This window comes from Protobothrops mucrosquamatus, unplaced genomic scaffold (assembly GCF_001527695.2).
Source record: "Protobothrops mucrosquamatus isolate PMUCROS unplaced genomic scaffold, P.Mucros_1.0 scaffold78, whole genome shotgun sequence".
In the NCBI taxonomy this organism is placed as follows: domain Eukaryota; kingdom Metazoa; phylum Chordata; class Lepidosauria; order Squamata; family Viperidae; genus Protobothrops; species Protobothrops mucrosquamatus.
In genome coordinates, this window is record NW_015386455.1 from 1,711,083 (window position 1) to 1,727,240 (window position 16,158).

The 16,158-nt window shown below is 34.4% G+C and overlaps 1 protein-coding gene across 1 annotated transcript in view; it reads left to right on the forward strand.

The window, feature by feature from the left end:
- The window catches only part of ITSN2 (intersectin 2), a gene marked incomplete in the record, with an annotated part of 76,320 nt that overhangs the window by 55,526 nt on the left and 4,636 nt on the right, over positions 1-16,158 (forward strand). The window contains 7 exon segments of the mRNA XM_015812315.1: positions 9,319-9,440; positions 11,323-11,429; positions 12,479-12,662; positions 13,579-13,677; positions 13,828-13,995; positions 14,728-14,940; positions 15,966-16,087. Of these exon segments, the coding sequence (XP_015667801.1) occupies positions 9,319-9,440; positions 11,323-11,429; positions 12,479-12,662; positions 13,579-13,677; positions 13,828-13,995; positions 14,728-14,940; positions 15,966-16,087 (1,015 nt within the window).

The following is a 16,158-nucleotide window of genomic DNA, read 5'->3' on the forward strand; positions in this document are numbered from 1 at the left end:
AACTCTTCCTGTGGGTAGTGAGGTATTTGAGTAAGAGAGCGATAGGCTGATTTAATTTATGTCTGGTGCAGTCAATAAGATTCTCAGTGGTTCATACCATTGAGAAACAATATACAAATAATATAATAAAATCAAAACAACAACATACTGTAAGTAACATAATAAAACGGGCAAATTGCACATATAAAATAATATATCCTAGTCCAACTTTCCTCAATAGAGTTAAATATGGATTATTACCTTCTTTCATTTTTTAAAAAGAAAGCATCAAAGAAGTTTTATAACATAGGCTTCATGACTTCCAACCTCACAAATCTGATCCGTCAGATCTTTGAGATAGACCAAGTCAGGAAACAGACCCTACAAGGATTCCAAGCATGCTACCTTATTGTTGTAGGGTTGGTCTTTTGTGCCATCAAGTTAGTTTTCTTGAACAATGTTTTTGGCAATGTTTGCACTTACCTACTTCCTAGGACTAAGAGAGTTTGTCTGGCCTAAGGTCACCTGACTGACTTCATGCCTAAGGCAGAAATAAAACCCAGTCTCCAGGTTTCTAGCCTGGTGCCTTAACCACTATACCAGACTGAACAACAAAATTACAATCCTGAAAATTTGTCAAAATTTCTCTCTGCCCACCTAGTACCAAATAGAATCAAAGTGAGGTTATTTTGTGTTATCTCTGTACTGAAGCTAAAACTCTTGACTTATTTTTCAGAGTGTATAGCTCCTTCATTTACATAATATTTCTTGACATCAGTCTTATTAATACAGAGATTACCAACTTTTTATTACTCTGGTTTCCAATTATTAAGGAATCTATGTTTTGTTAAGGGATGGAGATAGTTTTGAAGCAGGATTTTATTTATTTTTTAAAAAAAAGGGAGATCAAGATTTGTTCTAGGTATAATTAAAGTGCCTGGTAGAATCTAATTTTTATACATATAGTCTTATGTCTCAGTTTGTGAATAACTGGAATAGTGTTGGCTTCAGCATTCACTGTTTTGTATGTTTCCTCTAACTTTTGCTTTGTTTACCATTTGATCAATAAAACATGAATGCTCACTTTCTCTTTTGTGATTGTGATTTGGCCTAATTGAAATATTTATGAAATTTGAATTATTTCTATATAATTAGAATGATTTTTCTGGCTTTTACAGAGTTAACAATGTAGTTCATACTTTTAGATTTAACATATTTAACAAATTGGGCTGCACCATAGTAATTGAATAAGCCAATGTTTGTATGTTGGGATATTAACAAGATAAGATTTTCTGGCATTTTTATCTTCCTCTAGAAAGACCAATCTCATATTTGTGGGTGGACCAGATTGTTATCTTTTAGAGTAATTGCAAACATGTCATTTGTCTACATAGGGAGAGTTTCTAGATAAGAAAAGTCATCCCCGTATCATAATATTGGGGTTTTGGTTTGTTTTTTATGCATATACCAAGAAAGAAGCTGCTGTAAACAAAATCCCTCTGGTTTGTATATATTATGCAAAGTTAGTAATTACTTATATTCTAACCTAATAAGATTTGGCTTGTATGAACTTCAGTGTTGGCATCACAGTTACTTCAAAATGAAAACCTGTTTCTTAGAAATATGTAATTACTCTAGCAAAGATTTCAGTACACACACACACACACACACACACACACACTCCAGGTACACTGAAGTTCTCTAGACTGCTTGTATTTTTCCTCTTTCTCCATATTCTGATATGAACATGGAAAGAGCTGGTAGCATATTTAATGCAGCAAAGGCCTGAGTGCTGACATGAATTGGATGCCTATAAACACACATATGCATGTTTAATAAGTGTAGTTTTTCTTCCATCCTGCATGGTAATATGAATATTACATTTCATTTTATCTACTATAGCTCATTAAATAAAATCTGAACATAGCACCATATGGAATCAATATGCTACTATTTTTAGATCTGTTCATTCTACTTATAAAAGATTATGTTAGTGAAAAAGCCATAATTCAAAGTGAGGTGCCAAGATATCTTCCTGGAATCTGGCTTATCTCCCAAATTTGATGGATGTCCTAACACGATATTAGCATATACCTTTATTATGTGTTTCTCAATAACAAATGGTACCATCTGATCAGACATGATTAGTACTTGCAAGCTGATGGAGAAACCGAAGAAATATTCTTAAAGAAATGGCAGTATGGCGCACCACTTCCATTCTGTTAACTCTGGAAATTACATGGACATGTAGTCATGAAGGGTTAAACTCCATGTTACTTTTATCAATGTTCATTAAGCCATTTTGATGCCCTTTTTATCTCTTGAAATAAGTGTTGAACTCATTGGCCCACAGAAGTAGATCAATAGGGCAATTTCTTTGATAATTGTTTAATTTGGTTTCATGCTCTTGATAAGTGGTACTATGTAATCTGAACATATACTGTATAACCCAGATATTGAATTTAAATAGCATTTAAATCCACAAAAACAAATCTTTATTATGCCTTTAGACCAGAAATCACTACATAGAAACACATAAACTAAAATTGTAGATATCAGTAAAAAGCATAAAATACAATGATAACATGACAATAATATTAATATAATGCAGGTAATTTGAGGATCATCAAAATTAACACTAATGGGACGAATAAAACAGATAGAGGCACAAAATCCGGCAGTCTGGGAAGATACATCAGTCCTGGTGGGATAGAAGGCTTGACAAATAAGCATTGCTTCTGAACTTTTTTATTAAGATCAGGTGTAAATATTGAAACTTTAAAATTTACCTATCACAAATTCAGTGAATATTCTAAGAAATTACTTTGCTTTTTGCTTTTATTTTCCCTTATGTTAATTTAATTTTTAAAATGAACTGTTACAGTATCTGACAGTTTTAAATACAGAGTGTCCTATTTCCAAAGTTTTAAATTATTAAAAATGTTTTAAAACATTAATTCTGTCTTTAGAATATTGGTTATTAAGCCAGTACTGCTTCTTATACATTTCACTATGTTCTACTATAGTCATTTATCTCTAATTTTGTTTTCTTTTCTTTTTCAAGGACCCACTGTTGTCTTCCAGTATGAAAGCACCTCAGAGACCCACTATACAAGTTTGACTATAGCATGGCGGCAGGGTGGACAGCCTGCTCAGATCTCTGAAACGATTTCATTGCTTCGCTTCAGTATTAAATCCAAGACTTCACGTTTTGTTCTATGCTGTACAATTACAATTCATTTATGCAAACTGATTAGTGGGTCTTTGTGTGGCTTTCTGCACTCTCCAATCTAGTTTTCTTTACTCTCTTTATTTAGGAACAATAATGAATTATTAGAATGCTAGTCCAAGCTATATCTCTTGGCACAATGCAACTTTAGGCACACAAAGACCTACTATTTATACTGTCACATGGGAAATTGTGTTCTCATGATTAGCATCATATATTTCCTATGTTGCTCTCTCACTATGCACTTCATGTATGATCCTGTAAATAGTGGCAATGCTTTTGTGGGAAAACAGAGCAGAGATAGAATAAAATCTGTTGTGTTGTTTTAACGGCACTTTATACCACTGCTATGTCTATATATGTTATATACTAGAGCTCTTTAGTTTCACCTAAAACAAAAATGTATAAGGTGGCTTTTGCTACAGAAATTGGAAAGATTGTGCCCTAAATAATACACACTTCTTGATATGTTAAAGGAAAGAGTAACAATTTTTTAGAAAGCTGGACAAAATTTTATTTTGAGAGAAACTTCTTTTGGAGCCTTGCCGAAAGTCTAAGAAGCCTGTTTCTTGAATTCCCAATACTGTAACAATCTTGACAGTGCTTCTCTCTTCTGCCCACCCCTCCCTTCCCTCCCATTGGTTCTGATACGTCAGGTTGTTGTGGGATTGGTGGAGCAGCAAAGAGAACCTTTTCAACTCTGGGAGACTTAAGGGAAGTATCTCAGTGCTCCTGGCATTATCACCTTCCAAGATCATTTCAGATCCTGATTATGAGGGAAAGGAGCTTGTTGCAAGAGAGGAGCAGGACAATGGTATTGTGGGTCTTTCAAAATTAAAACAAGCCTTTTGGAGGCCAGATACGTTTAGACCTTTAGAAATAGCATATTGCATTCCAGTTGTTTGTGCCTAAGGCTACTTTTTAAAAAAATATCTTCAAAAGAACAGTATATTATGACAGGATGATACCGGTCATAATGTAGTGGGCAAGGCTTGACATTTTTGGCTTTCAACCCCTTATTATTTGGATATATTAGATAATATTTTAATTTTATTTTCAAGAAAAAAATAAGAAAACACACCATTGAAAATTAGATATTTGCTACCAACATGATATTGAGGAGACCAAGAAGCTAAATAAACTCTACAGTTCCCCTCCCCTGCCCCACTTTTACAGATACATTTTTTAAAAAAATTAAAGCATTTTTTAAATTCCCAACTTTATTAAATATTTTTTAATGCTGCATGGCTTTCTGGGAATTTCTTAGTTAACAAACCATTTTTTACGTTTAACCAAATCTTTTGGTTAATTTTTTTTCTCATTCTGTACCAATTTAACATTTGCTAACATTCACCATTATCACCTCACTTCATGGTGCCTTTTTGGCCACACAATCAAGCTTCCCCCCCCCCCAATGTAGTCCAGCGGCCCCCAACCTTTTGGGCAACAGGGACTGGTTCCGTGGAGAGAGGTTTTTCCACAGACCTGAGGGGGCGTGGTTTCAACCACTGCCTGCATCCCATGGATGGGCTTCGCTTGTTTGCGTGGCTCGATTGCTGGCATGCCACGACCCGGTGCTAATCCAGAGACTGGGGATTGGGGACCCCGATGTAGTCCATATCTATTTGTAAATGTAGTCTCGTTCCACCTGCTAAACTGTTCTAGACATCTTGCATAGTTGTGCTGTGTTGCAGTCAGAGTTAGTTGCCTTATTTCAGGAAGTATATTTCCACGTGAGCATATGTTAGGTGGGATTTGGGCCTGTGTGGAGTGACCCAACCCCCACCCTGTTGGTTTACGGACCCCAGTATGAAAATTAGTTCAATCCTTAGACTGAAAGAAATTCCCCATTTCTTCTGTACAAAATTAGATATTTAATTTGGAGTGCATATCCATTTATTTTCAGTATTCTAAGGTTGTAATCTAAAATCCTTTAATGAAGTCCCATTCAGAGTGATTTATTTTCTACAAAGTATCTTTAGCACCATTGCCTCACAGTACAGTCTGTGCCTATTTAGTATGAAATAAGCTATTATCTTCAATGGTGCTTACTCTCCGATAAATGTGTTCAAAATTGCTATTTAAATGAATATAACAGGCTTATCAAATCACTGATGCCTTTATTACTAATACAAAGTAGTGGATTTTGGAGGAGGGTCTTTCATGCCAAATAGAACAGTTGGGTACTTACATCAAGTCATAAATAAATATTTATCTTATCTCTATATTATTATTAATAGCAGATCTGCAAATATTAAGTTGATGAAAGTATAACATTCTCCTGGTAAACCTCAGGTTTTTGCCATGTAAGAACTCCCAAGATTGTAAAATATGGAATCATATACCTGGAAGAGACCTCAGAGGTCTTCCCATCCAATTCCCTGTTCAAATGGTTATACCATCCTGATCAAATGGCTGTCCAGTCTATTTTTGAAAACCTCCAATGATAGAACATCCACAGCCCCAGAAGGCAAGTTATTACATTGTTTAATTGTTCTCACTGTCAGAAAATTTCTCCTTACTTCTAGGCAGGACTTCTCTGCCAATAAATACAGGAACTGAGAGTTTTTGTAGTTTTGGTTGGTTGGTTGGTTATGTGGCTTTTTAAAGATGAGAATGTGAGCAGAAAGCCTTTGAGAGGCTTATTGCTCGTTTTAAAAAGTCTTCAACCTAAAGCTAAACTTGGTACAATTTCAGGCCGTTTCTGAGGCCTGAGGAGTTTTAATGGCAGAAGTGGAAGAATTGTGCTTTCTGTGCTAATGGGAAGGAGTGGGAATAGAAATTGTGCTGCTGAACCTCAACTATTTTGCCATTAAATTTCAGTTGGATACAGGTAGTCCTCAACTTACGGCCACAATTGAGCCCAAAATTTCTATTCCTAAGTGAGACTGTTGTTGAGTGAATTTTGCCCCATTTTAAAACCTTTTTTTGCCACAATTGTTAAGTGAATCACTGCAGTTGTTAAGTTAGTAACATGGTTGTTAAGTGAATCTGTCCTCCCCATTGACTTGGCTTGTCAGAAAGTCACAAAAGGGGATCACATGACCTCAGAACACTGTAACCAACATAAATATGAGTCGGTTGCCAAGCGGCTGAATTTTGATCATATGACCATGGAGATGCTGCAAAGGTCGTAAGTGTGAAAAATGGTCATAACTTACTTTTTCACTGCTGTTGTAACTTCAAATGAACTGTTGTAAGTTGAGGACTATCTATAATCTCAGGGTACTGGGGACTGCAGATTGTTCATTCCTGCTTATCGGTTGCAGAAATGAATTTGACCATATTTGAGAGTTCAAATAATGTTTGATTGATTTCCTAGTAAAAGAGTAAAGAGTGTTGGCTTTCGTTTGTTGGACTTAATTTAGCACTATTGTTAGGATGAACAAATGTTTACTGTACCAGTAGGGTGAGTAAAAAAAAAAATGTTTATGACGGTCTGTAATTAAGAATTTTCAGAGATAAAACATATTTTAATGTAAGTGGTACGATATAGGTCAAAAGAGGTACAAACTATTAATTGGCATTAAGAATGTTTGATATGTTTAGGATTTTGCTACTAAGTATTTTGCTATTATTTATTATTAGTATTCTGTTTTGCTGATAATTCATTTCTTTATTTATAATTTTACTTCTAGTATATTAATATGTTAAGAAAGCTAGGCCCAAGCAGATCATAGCATAACTAAATAATAATTCAGAAACATGCATAAAATGTGTGTATCATTATAGTGAGTTGTACCTGCTAAAATTTCAGAAAGGAGTAATTTAAAAAATGTATTATGCAACAAATTATTTGAGTAGGGTTCCAAATTAGGATTCTGAAAAACTTACCCAAAACAAAATTCACATAAAATAGGGGCAATTTTCTTCTCCTAATTTCAACATCCCAATTTACAAAAATCACATGGATTTTCAAAATAAAAAGGAGACTTTTATGATAGTTGAGTACAAGTTTTTAAGCATTCAGAGATGGCTGTATAAATTATGTTCTTTAGCTTTAGAGATGAATAGCTTTATTTTTTTTCATTTGGATGGCTAAGGTTTTTAATATGATCAAAAATAGATTACAGTATTATAGTATATGAAGCAACTTGCTTCAACATGTTATTTGTCCCCATTCCAGAAATGGAAATAGGCATTTCTCCAAATATGAATGAGGGATTTCCTAACTTAGAAATTAATATTCAGCTTTCTTAAAAGTTTTAGAGAAAAGCTTGTGATTTCTTGACATTTTGAATGGGGTATGAAATAGCTGTGACAATACTATTTTTTATGTTTGCAAAAAGAATGTAAAAGTTCTGGAATTCTTGATTTTTATTTTTACAAATGAATTGTACTACCTAGTATGATTTGCCAGAAACGCACAAACCAGTATTTGCTAAAATATGTCCTATGACTTGTATTATTTTTCTATTAAAGTCAATCAGTGCTGACAGACTTCTAGCTGTAGTGGTGTTTTGGGCTGCTACCGCAAAATGCTTTCTTGTCATTAATTATGTTTGTTTCTTAAATATCACTATGCTGTGTGCTGTTTTGAAATTTGTATTTTGAGGCTTTCTAGTATTAAAGCAATGGAATAATGATCAGTGTTTTGCTATACAAACACAGCCTATGCTGTGCATGAGCATTGTTTTTTGAACACTGGAAATAACTATGCAAAATATTTTATTAAAGAGACACACAGAGAATATACTTATTGATGTGTGATTTTTTTTTAGCACAGTTAACCGTTCTCAAGTTTTCATAAGTTGTTCATTTATTTTGTTCCTTCATTATGTAACCAACTAATCACTAAAATCTTCTGGAAAATGATCACATAGGTAGAACATACTTTAATCAATTGTTGGTATCAGGTTAAACCTGTTCATTCAGCACAAGTTTCAAATTCTCATCAAAAGAGAATTCCCAGAATGTAAGAACGAAGTTATTACTATTAAACTGGGATCAAACTTGTAAAAATTGAACTCTAAACAAGATCAAGGTTAGTTTTAAATTTATAATATAAACATATATCTCTGCAAAGCCAAGTCTTTTAACATGGTATGCATTGCTGATTTTTGCTTTCTTAGCAGGTGCTATAGATTCCCAGTTTCCTTCTTAAATTGTTCCATTTCTCACTTCTAAGTGCTACTTTCTCAACTAATCATGTTATTAGGGAGGCCAGTAGCATAGGTTGAAAGGACCTGCCTACATCCTTTTGTCCATTTGCTAATTCCCAAAGAGATTTCTCTAGTCACTTGGATTGATGGTGGTATTCCATAATTCTCAACCAGAGTCTAATGTTGTGGCTAATAAAGCTGAATGTTGTGGAATTCCGTAGTTAAAGAGATGTCAGTTTTAAAGGTCCTTATGCTTAGGAAATCATCTCAGCCTTTATATTGCTCAGAGAAATTAGCATTACATTTTGTCCTGGATTTAGAATGGGTAGGTTGGATTCGAATTTACGCTTTGCAGTGAAGCTCATTGTGACCCTAACTCACCTGAATTTCTCCTAGCTTTGTTGTGAATATAAAAGTGGGGGAGAACCGTGTAAGCTGGTGTTTTTCATCAATGATTTTATATATATATAAAGGGGGGGAGGGAGGGAGGGAGAGAGAGAGGAAGAGATATCCTTTATATCTATATAGCTATATCTATATAGATATATATACTTTATCCAGTACAGACCATCATTGTTTTTTCTGACATATTTTTCTGATATATTTTTGTGTTTGATAACTCTCCATATTGGCATAAAACTGCCATTTATCACTTCTAAGAATTTGTAATTGTAATTTTTGTGATGTCTCTAAAATTTTACAGGCTTTTTAAAAAAATATTTGGATTTTTTTAAATGTACAATTTATATTGATTCAGATACAGCTCAGAAGCAGACAATAAAATAAATTTAGCAAAACTCAAAACTCCTAATTATGAGAACTAGAAATTATGCCCTTGATGAGAATCATGCAGAAATCACAGTGTGTGTGTGTGTGTGTGTTCTATACACCTATTTCAGAGTCAGTTTTGGTTTTTTTATTAATTAAAAAGTCATTGTGAGAATTTTCATTGCCTATTTGGTATTGAACAAATAAGCTCAAAATGATTAAGAACGCTTAATTTTACAGGGTGTGCTGATCTTCAGAGCCTTGACACAATGCAACCCATGGAAAGGAAGAAGCAGGGTTATATACATGAGTTGATCCAGACAGAAGAAAAATACATGGATGACCTTCAACTTGTCTTAGAGGTAAGATCTGTTTGGAAAGACAAGTTGTTACTATAAAAAAATGTTTTCATTGCTTTTAATTAAATTGAGAAGTCTGGTGAAAACTGACCACATAGTATAAATAAAATAGCATGCATACCTCATCATTCAGTACAGTATTGTAAGGATCATCAGCTATGAGGATTTCCATACCTTATACAGTAAAAACACACATTAATCTTTTGAATATGCAATGTAATCCTTTGTTTGGCATTCAGACAAATCAGCCATCAATAAATACATAGATACAAACCACATTTATAGACCATTCAAAAGATATAATAAAAAAGATAAGGGAAAAAAAGACCATAATGCATCCTTCCATCGAGCCAACACCCTGATAAACAGGGATTAATACCAGACAAACAATCTAGCAGAAAACAATAGTCTAAACAAGGAACTACCAAGAAGAAAGCCATATCCCCAACATCACTGGCAGGACAAACTACTATATATAAACAGAGAGCAAACCCACACTCACTAGCCTTGATGATGTTACTTGGTCTGGTAATGAAACATCTGCAAGCAAATATCAAGTCAGAGGGCACTGAGGACTCCAGAGAGAATTATCTCTCGTTCAAAATGTGATTATCTTAGTTATGATGTCTCCCTTAAAATATTTAAATAAATATTGAAAACAAGACATTCAATGACTGGTATAAACAACTATCACATGATATATGGGTTTTAAAAACAAGCCAAGGATTAAATTCAAGATTATATAGGAAATGAAAAGACAACTGGCAACTCCAAACTTTAATTTTATTATCAAGGTAGTTGTCTAAGGAAGATTACAGACTGAATTGTATCTTGTTATGGACTGGACATCTCTGCACTTCTAGATGGTATGCATAAATATCTCTGAATTGATTGAAGCAGAAACAAGCAGCTTACAATAATAAAGAGCAACATACTAAGTGTTTGGATAAATACTAAAAGAATTGGTCCAGATTTGTTATCTCTTGCTTTGTTCTTAAATGTTTATTTTTATGAAAAGGAAAGCAGAAAGAAAGCACAGAGGAGAGAAATTATTTATATAACTAAAGATGTTATTAGTAGGACAATCTCTTAAGACTTTTATTCTTGTAATAGCCTCACCTGCCACATTGGTTTTAATATTGCAAATGAATAGTATTGTATTAAAAGAACTGCAGAAACAAAACAAATACTTAAAGATTTGATTGAATTTGAAGGCCTTACAATATTAAATTTGGAGCAATGCTGGGTCTTATCTATGGTTGCTGAAATATGACTCAGAAATTGAACAAGTTAAAGATTGTATATGAATGCAAAATTAGATATAATGATAGATATGCAAGAATGGGAATTTTAATGGAAGGAGGATCAAATTTACATATCATACTTGGAGAAAATTAATGTATTTTATTCGCTGGCATATACATTTGCTAAAATATATAGTTCATTTTCTGAATTTTGTTGGAAATATAATGATTCAGTCACATCACGAAAGAATGTTAGATCCCCTTGGTGGAAGAATGGCTAAAATCAGTTCATCTCCCAGAGGAAAAATATACAAATTTGAAAGAACCCATTTTTTTCATCAGGTGAAATAGAAAATGGAGTTTCCAGAAAGGAGTTTAGTATCTCTTATCACAGTGTTACAGAGAAAGAATCTATAGTTGTGTTCTTTCTCAAAATTGATAAAATGAAGAGTAAGACAATAGTCCTCTTTGCACTCTAATTCAACAATGTCAAATATTTTGAAAAAAATTATTCATCATCGGACAACAGCCTTATGTGCAATAGAAAGAATAAATAAAATATTTCATAAATTATTACTTATTGAGTCAATTGTGATTTGAGTCACAACTATCACTAATATTGTTCTTCCTGCTTCCTGTAGGTTTTCCAGAAACAAATGACTGAAGCAGGCTGTCTCTCAGAAGCTGAAATGGGATTAATCTTCGTCAACTGGAAAGAGCTCATATTGTGTAATACAAAGTTATTGAAGTAAGTGCTGTTACTGTTTTGTTAATTTTTGTGCTGTTAAATGCCTCCATCCAAAACAGCAATCATATATTTAAGTTTACATCACCACCCCAATTCCTATTAGTACGTCTTTGCACAGTTTTTAAGTTCTCTCCAAAATATAAAGACCATGTGTCTTTGCTTTCTTCTTTAAGGTTATTCCATTGTTTTGTCTGCCATCTATTGCCTGATTTGATATGAGTTTGAAGAGAGAAGATTGCTAGTCTGGCATTCACAGTCTCATTTGATTGCAGTTCCAGGGTTCCACTTACTGGACCCTCCTTTTGATTGCCTCTTTCACTCCTTTCCATTATTTGAGAGCTCCTAAACTAGGAAGAGATGCTTATCATATGTAGGGTAAGCTACAGCCTGTGCACCTAGTTGAGGCACTGGGAATTCCAGGGTGCTCATAGATACCTCCTTTGGCACATTTCAGGCTTCATTCCCTGATTTTATCTTAGTGATTTAGATTTTTTTGAATTAAATAAATACTGAAGCAGTGTGAGCCTCAAGCATAATTTTCTCCGAATTTTTCTGGGGCTCAAAGATTCCAGAAGCATTATTACAAGATAAAAATGATAAGAGGACTATAATCCAGTGTTTTGTTTGGACATTGAGATAAGATGAGATAATTGACATCTAATGCTAAATTTAGATTGTATTTGTAACTTATTTTGGGGGCCTTTGGGTTGTAAATAAGATTGAGTGAGTGATGGAATTGATTGATTGATTAGTAATGCCCTAGAAGGCTTCAGGAGGTGCTGGAAAGCAACCTTGTCGGTGTTCCTTCTAAGTAAAAGCTTTGTGTATTGTCAAGCCCACCAAGGGAGCCATTTTGCAAAGTTTTCAAATTCTGAGAGACTGAATTTTACATATTTGATGTGCCTGCCAGATTGACATCTCTTCTATTTCCCACAGTGTCCTGTGAAACAGAAAGACTTGTTTGCAAGGCCTTCAATAGCTTCATCTTTCTTGAATTTCTGGAGTCAGTCTGTTTTCCCATGGATATTTATGTGTTGTTGTTTTTTCAGAGCCCTTCGGGTGCGTAAGAAGACTGGGGGGGAAAAGATGCCAGTTCAGATGATTGGTGACATCTTGGCTGCTCAGTTATCTCATATGCAAGCCTATATTCGATTCTGTAGCTGCCAGCTTAATGGAGCTGCCTTGTTACAGCAAAAAACAGATGAAGAGCCAGAGTTCAAAGATTTTTTGAAAGTAGGCTATTATTCAGTAACTCTCTCTTCACTATCTTTCCTCTTTCGCTTTGGATTGCATGTGCAAGTGTGACAGTAACTTTTTCTACGAGTAATGTCTTGAATAGAAGGAAGCCTTGACTCCCTCTCCAAAAAGCAAAAATGACCCTACTGAAAGTCACAACAGCATGTACAACTTGTTATAGCATTACATTTTAAATTACTCCGATGTCTATTGGACTCAAGCCATTTTTCTTTTTCACTGTAAAAATGTAGAGCTGTTAGCAGTTTAACAAGGATGGTGCGTAGTGATTAGGGGAAGGACAAAATTTGTAAGTACCATATTGATGCATGTACATGTTGCAGGTTTAACATATATACATAACCTGTGGATGGTGCTGGGATGGGGCCAAGTTTTAGATCAATTAACAGTTCTCTGCCTTCCTTCTTTCTAGATTTCCTTTATAAAAATACTTAGCACATTGAAGGAAATGTTAAATTAACTGAGACTCCTTCAGTTAGGTTACAGATCTCATTATGTAGTTTTATTCTGTGCATTTTCAGCTTTTGTCTATCTAGTAACCAGTTGACATGACTCCCACTTTTATCCTATTATTTATCTCTTTGTGTGCATATGTCTGCTGGGGAATCATGTAGCTTCTGAATTATGAAAACCTATCCAATGTGCCCTTTGTTACATTTAAAATGAAAAATCTCAATATTAAATATAAGGCTGGTATTTTGCCCAACTCTCAGATTTCCTGAAATGTAGCTTTATTGTAGCTTTCAGAAGTTAAGATACCCTCTTCTGTAAGTTAGAGGCACAAGTGATTGGTTATGAAACATAGAAAATCAACTGTTATAAACTTTTCAGAAGCTAGAGGTGTTCTATATTTCTATAATGTATGTTTCTGTTTCAAATTTATTTAAACATGTAGAAATTGGCCTCAGATTCCCGCTGTAAAGGCATGCCCCTGTCCAGCTTCCTCTTGAAACCGATGCAGAGAATTACTCGCTACCCTCTGCTCATCAAGAGTGTGAGTACCCGGTTGCTCTTTTTCTGAATCTCTGAATAAGTTGCCTCAGGTGGAAGGGTGAGTACAGCACTGCAAATACATTTATGAAAATATAAGAACGAGTTTTTCCGCAATATTGCCATGAGTTAATTTGTCTTTGTCTGCAACCAGATTCTGGAGAATACCCCTGAAACTCACCCCGATCGCAATAATCTGAAGCAGGCTCTCGAGCGTGCTGAAGAATTGTGTTCCCAGGTGAATGAGGGGGTGCGTGAGAAGGAGAATTCAGACAGGCTTGAATGGATACAGTCCCATGTCCAGTGTGAAGGACTTGTTGAGGTAACTGGGGCTTGGGCTCAGTGGTCAAGAAATGCAACTGAAATTTGCTATTGCACAGTTCTTATGGCAAGGAAGAAATGTTAGATAATACCTCGTAAAGCCTTAGATAATATCTGAATGACATACCCAATACATTCATACATGCTTTATATAGGCAATGCATGTAGAGAGAGTTTACCAGATATACGGGGGGGAAAATTAAAAAAGGGAAAAGACACTAATTTAATGAACTGTTGGAACAACTGCATAACAATGGCAAGAGATACTGGGGCCAGGCACTGCCCCAGGATATGCAAGCTCCATAATATAGCTTTCTGCAAATAGTTATACATTCGGAGACATTGGTTTGTATCTAGATGAATCAGAAGCATGCCTTTTAAGAAAATAAAAGATGTTAAAATAAATGAAATCTCTTACTACAAAACCCAAGGCTACAGAAAAGATGTTTTACATCTTCTAAAATTAGTTCAATTTTCAGAAATGTTCAGAGGAATGTTGTATCATTATACCTTTATAAGCCAGTCAGAACACAAAAGCAAAATTCAAAGCCTATTAAAAGCATTTCATAGACACTAAGTATGTAAAAATGTCAAATTCCAAATTGAGAAAACTGAATCATTTGCTGGGACTAATTATAATAAGACATGATATCAGCAACATGGTTTTTAAGTGGAATAATTTATATGGTGAAGAAAATCAGTGTGTTTTGCATCATTTTTCTTTTTCTTCTAGCAACTGATTTTCAACTCACTGACCAACTGTTTGGGACCACGGAAACTTCTGCACAGTGGCAAGCTTTATAAGACAAAGAGCAACAAAGAACTCTATGGTTTTCTCTTCAGTGACTTCCTGCTTCTCACCTACATGGTGAAGCAGTTCGTCTCTACAGGATCAGATAAACTGTTCAGCCCCAAATCAAATTCTCAGTTTAAAATGTACAAAGTGGTGAGTGAATTCAAGAATCTCAGATACTTTCAACTGGGAGGAAATGGGATTTCTAGGAATAGAAATACGTTGTTCTTTAACCTGTAACTCTCTTCTTCCAACAGTTGGTGTTAATTGTATTATGTCACCTAATTAGCAATAATAGTTTTGAATTTACTGATCAAAACTCAGATTGTAGATAAAGTCACTATCTGTACCAATGGGATTTATTTTTTCTAAATTGCCAAAGCATTGGTTAGAGGTTCAGTGCACCTTAATTGTGGGCATTTTTTTTAAGAACAAGGTTGCTCCGTTCAAAATAATTATTTAGCCTAATTTCAATAGCATACAGTTAGATAAACACTTGTCTTTTCTTTTTAAGATAAGCTAAATAGCCATACTGCTTATGGAAGTCATGCTGAGTTTTATTTTTATGCTGTTAAATTTACTTTTGTGCATTCAAATTTGTGTGAGTTTTTGGAGACATGTTTTTTCTTGGCTATGAGCACCTTGATTATGTTTGCTATGGCTATTCAACTGTGTTGAGCTCTCTGGAGAAGCCTATCTATTCCTTTGGCTCATCTAAGAAAGTCATCATTCCTTGCCAAATATGAAACAACAAACATACTCTTGGGAAGGAGTTCCAAGAGAATCCTTGATGTGAAAATTAAACTTATTCCCCTTGCTTAAGATGTATAGAGATATATTTAACAGGTTTATTTTTTAACAAAATAAAATGTAATTAATGGAGACAATAGGTTCTTCAAAAAGAATGTCTGCCAGATTTAAAAAGAAAATAATAGGTGCAGTGATTGTGGTTATCAAATTCCTTCAACTTGTTTTTTTAAAGATCAGTGCACTGAATTAAATGTTATTTGCATGAATAGTTGACTCTTCTTTCAAAATTATTCCTAATTTCAATGCAAAATTTTATTCAAAACAAGCCTCTTCAGATTAGCAAATTTCTCAGTCCCTCTTTGCTAATCAGCCTGTCACTTTTTGCTGAAATGTTTGAACTTAATTGAATCAAAATCTGTTTCTTCCAGCCTATTTTTCTTAATGAAGTCCTAGTGAAATTGCCAACTGACCCTTCTAGCGATGAACCAATTTTCCACATCTCCCATATTGACCGAGTCTACATACTGAAAACAGACAATATTAATGAGAGGTGAGCCTCCAAATTCTTGCCTAAAAAAAGAAATAAAACATCTTCTGAATTTCTTTCCCATGAAATGTCAA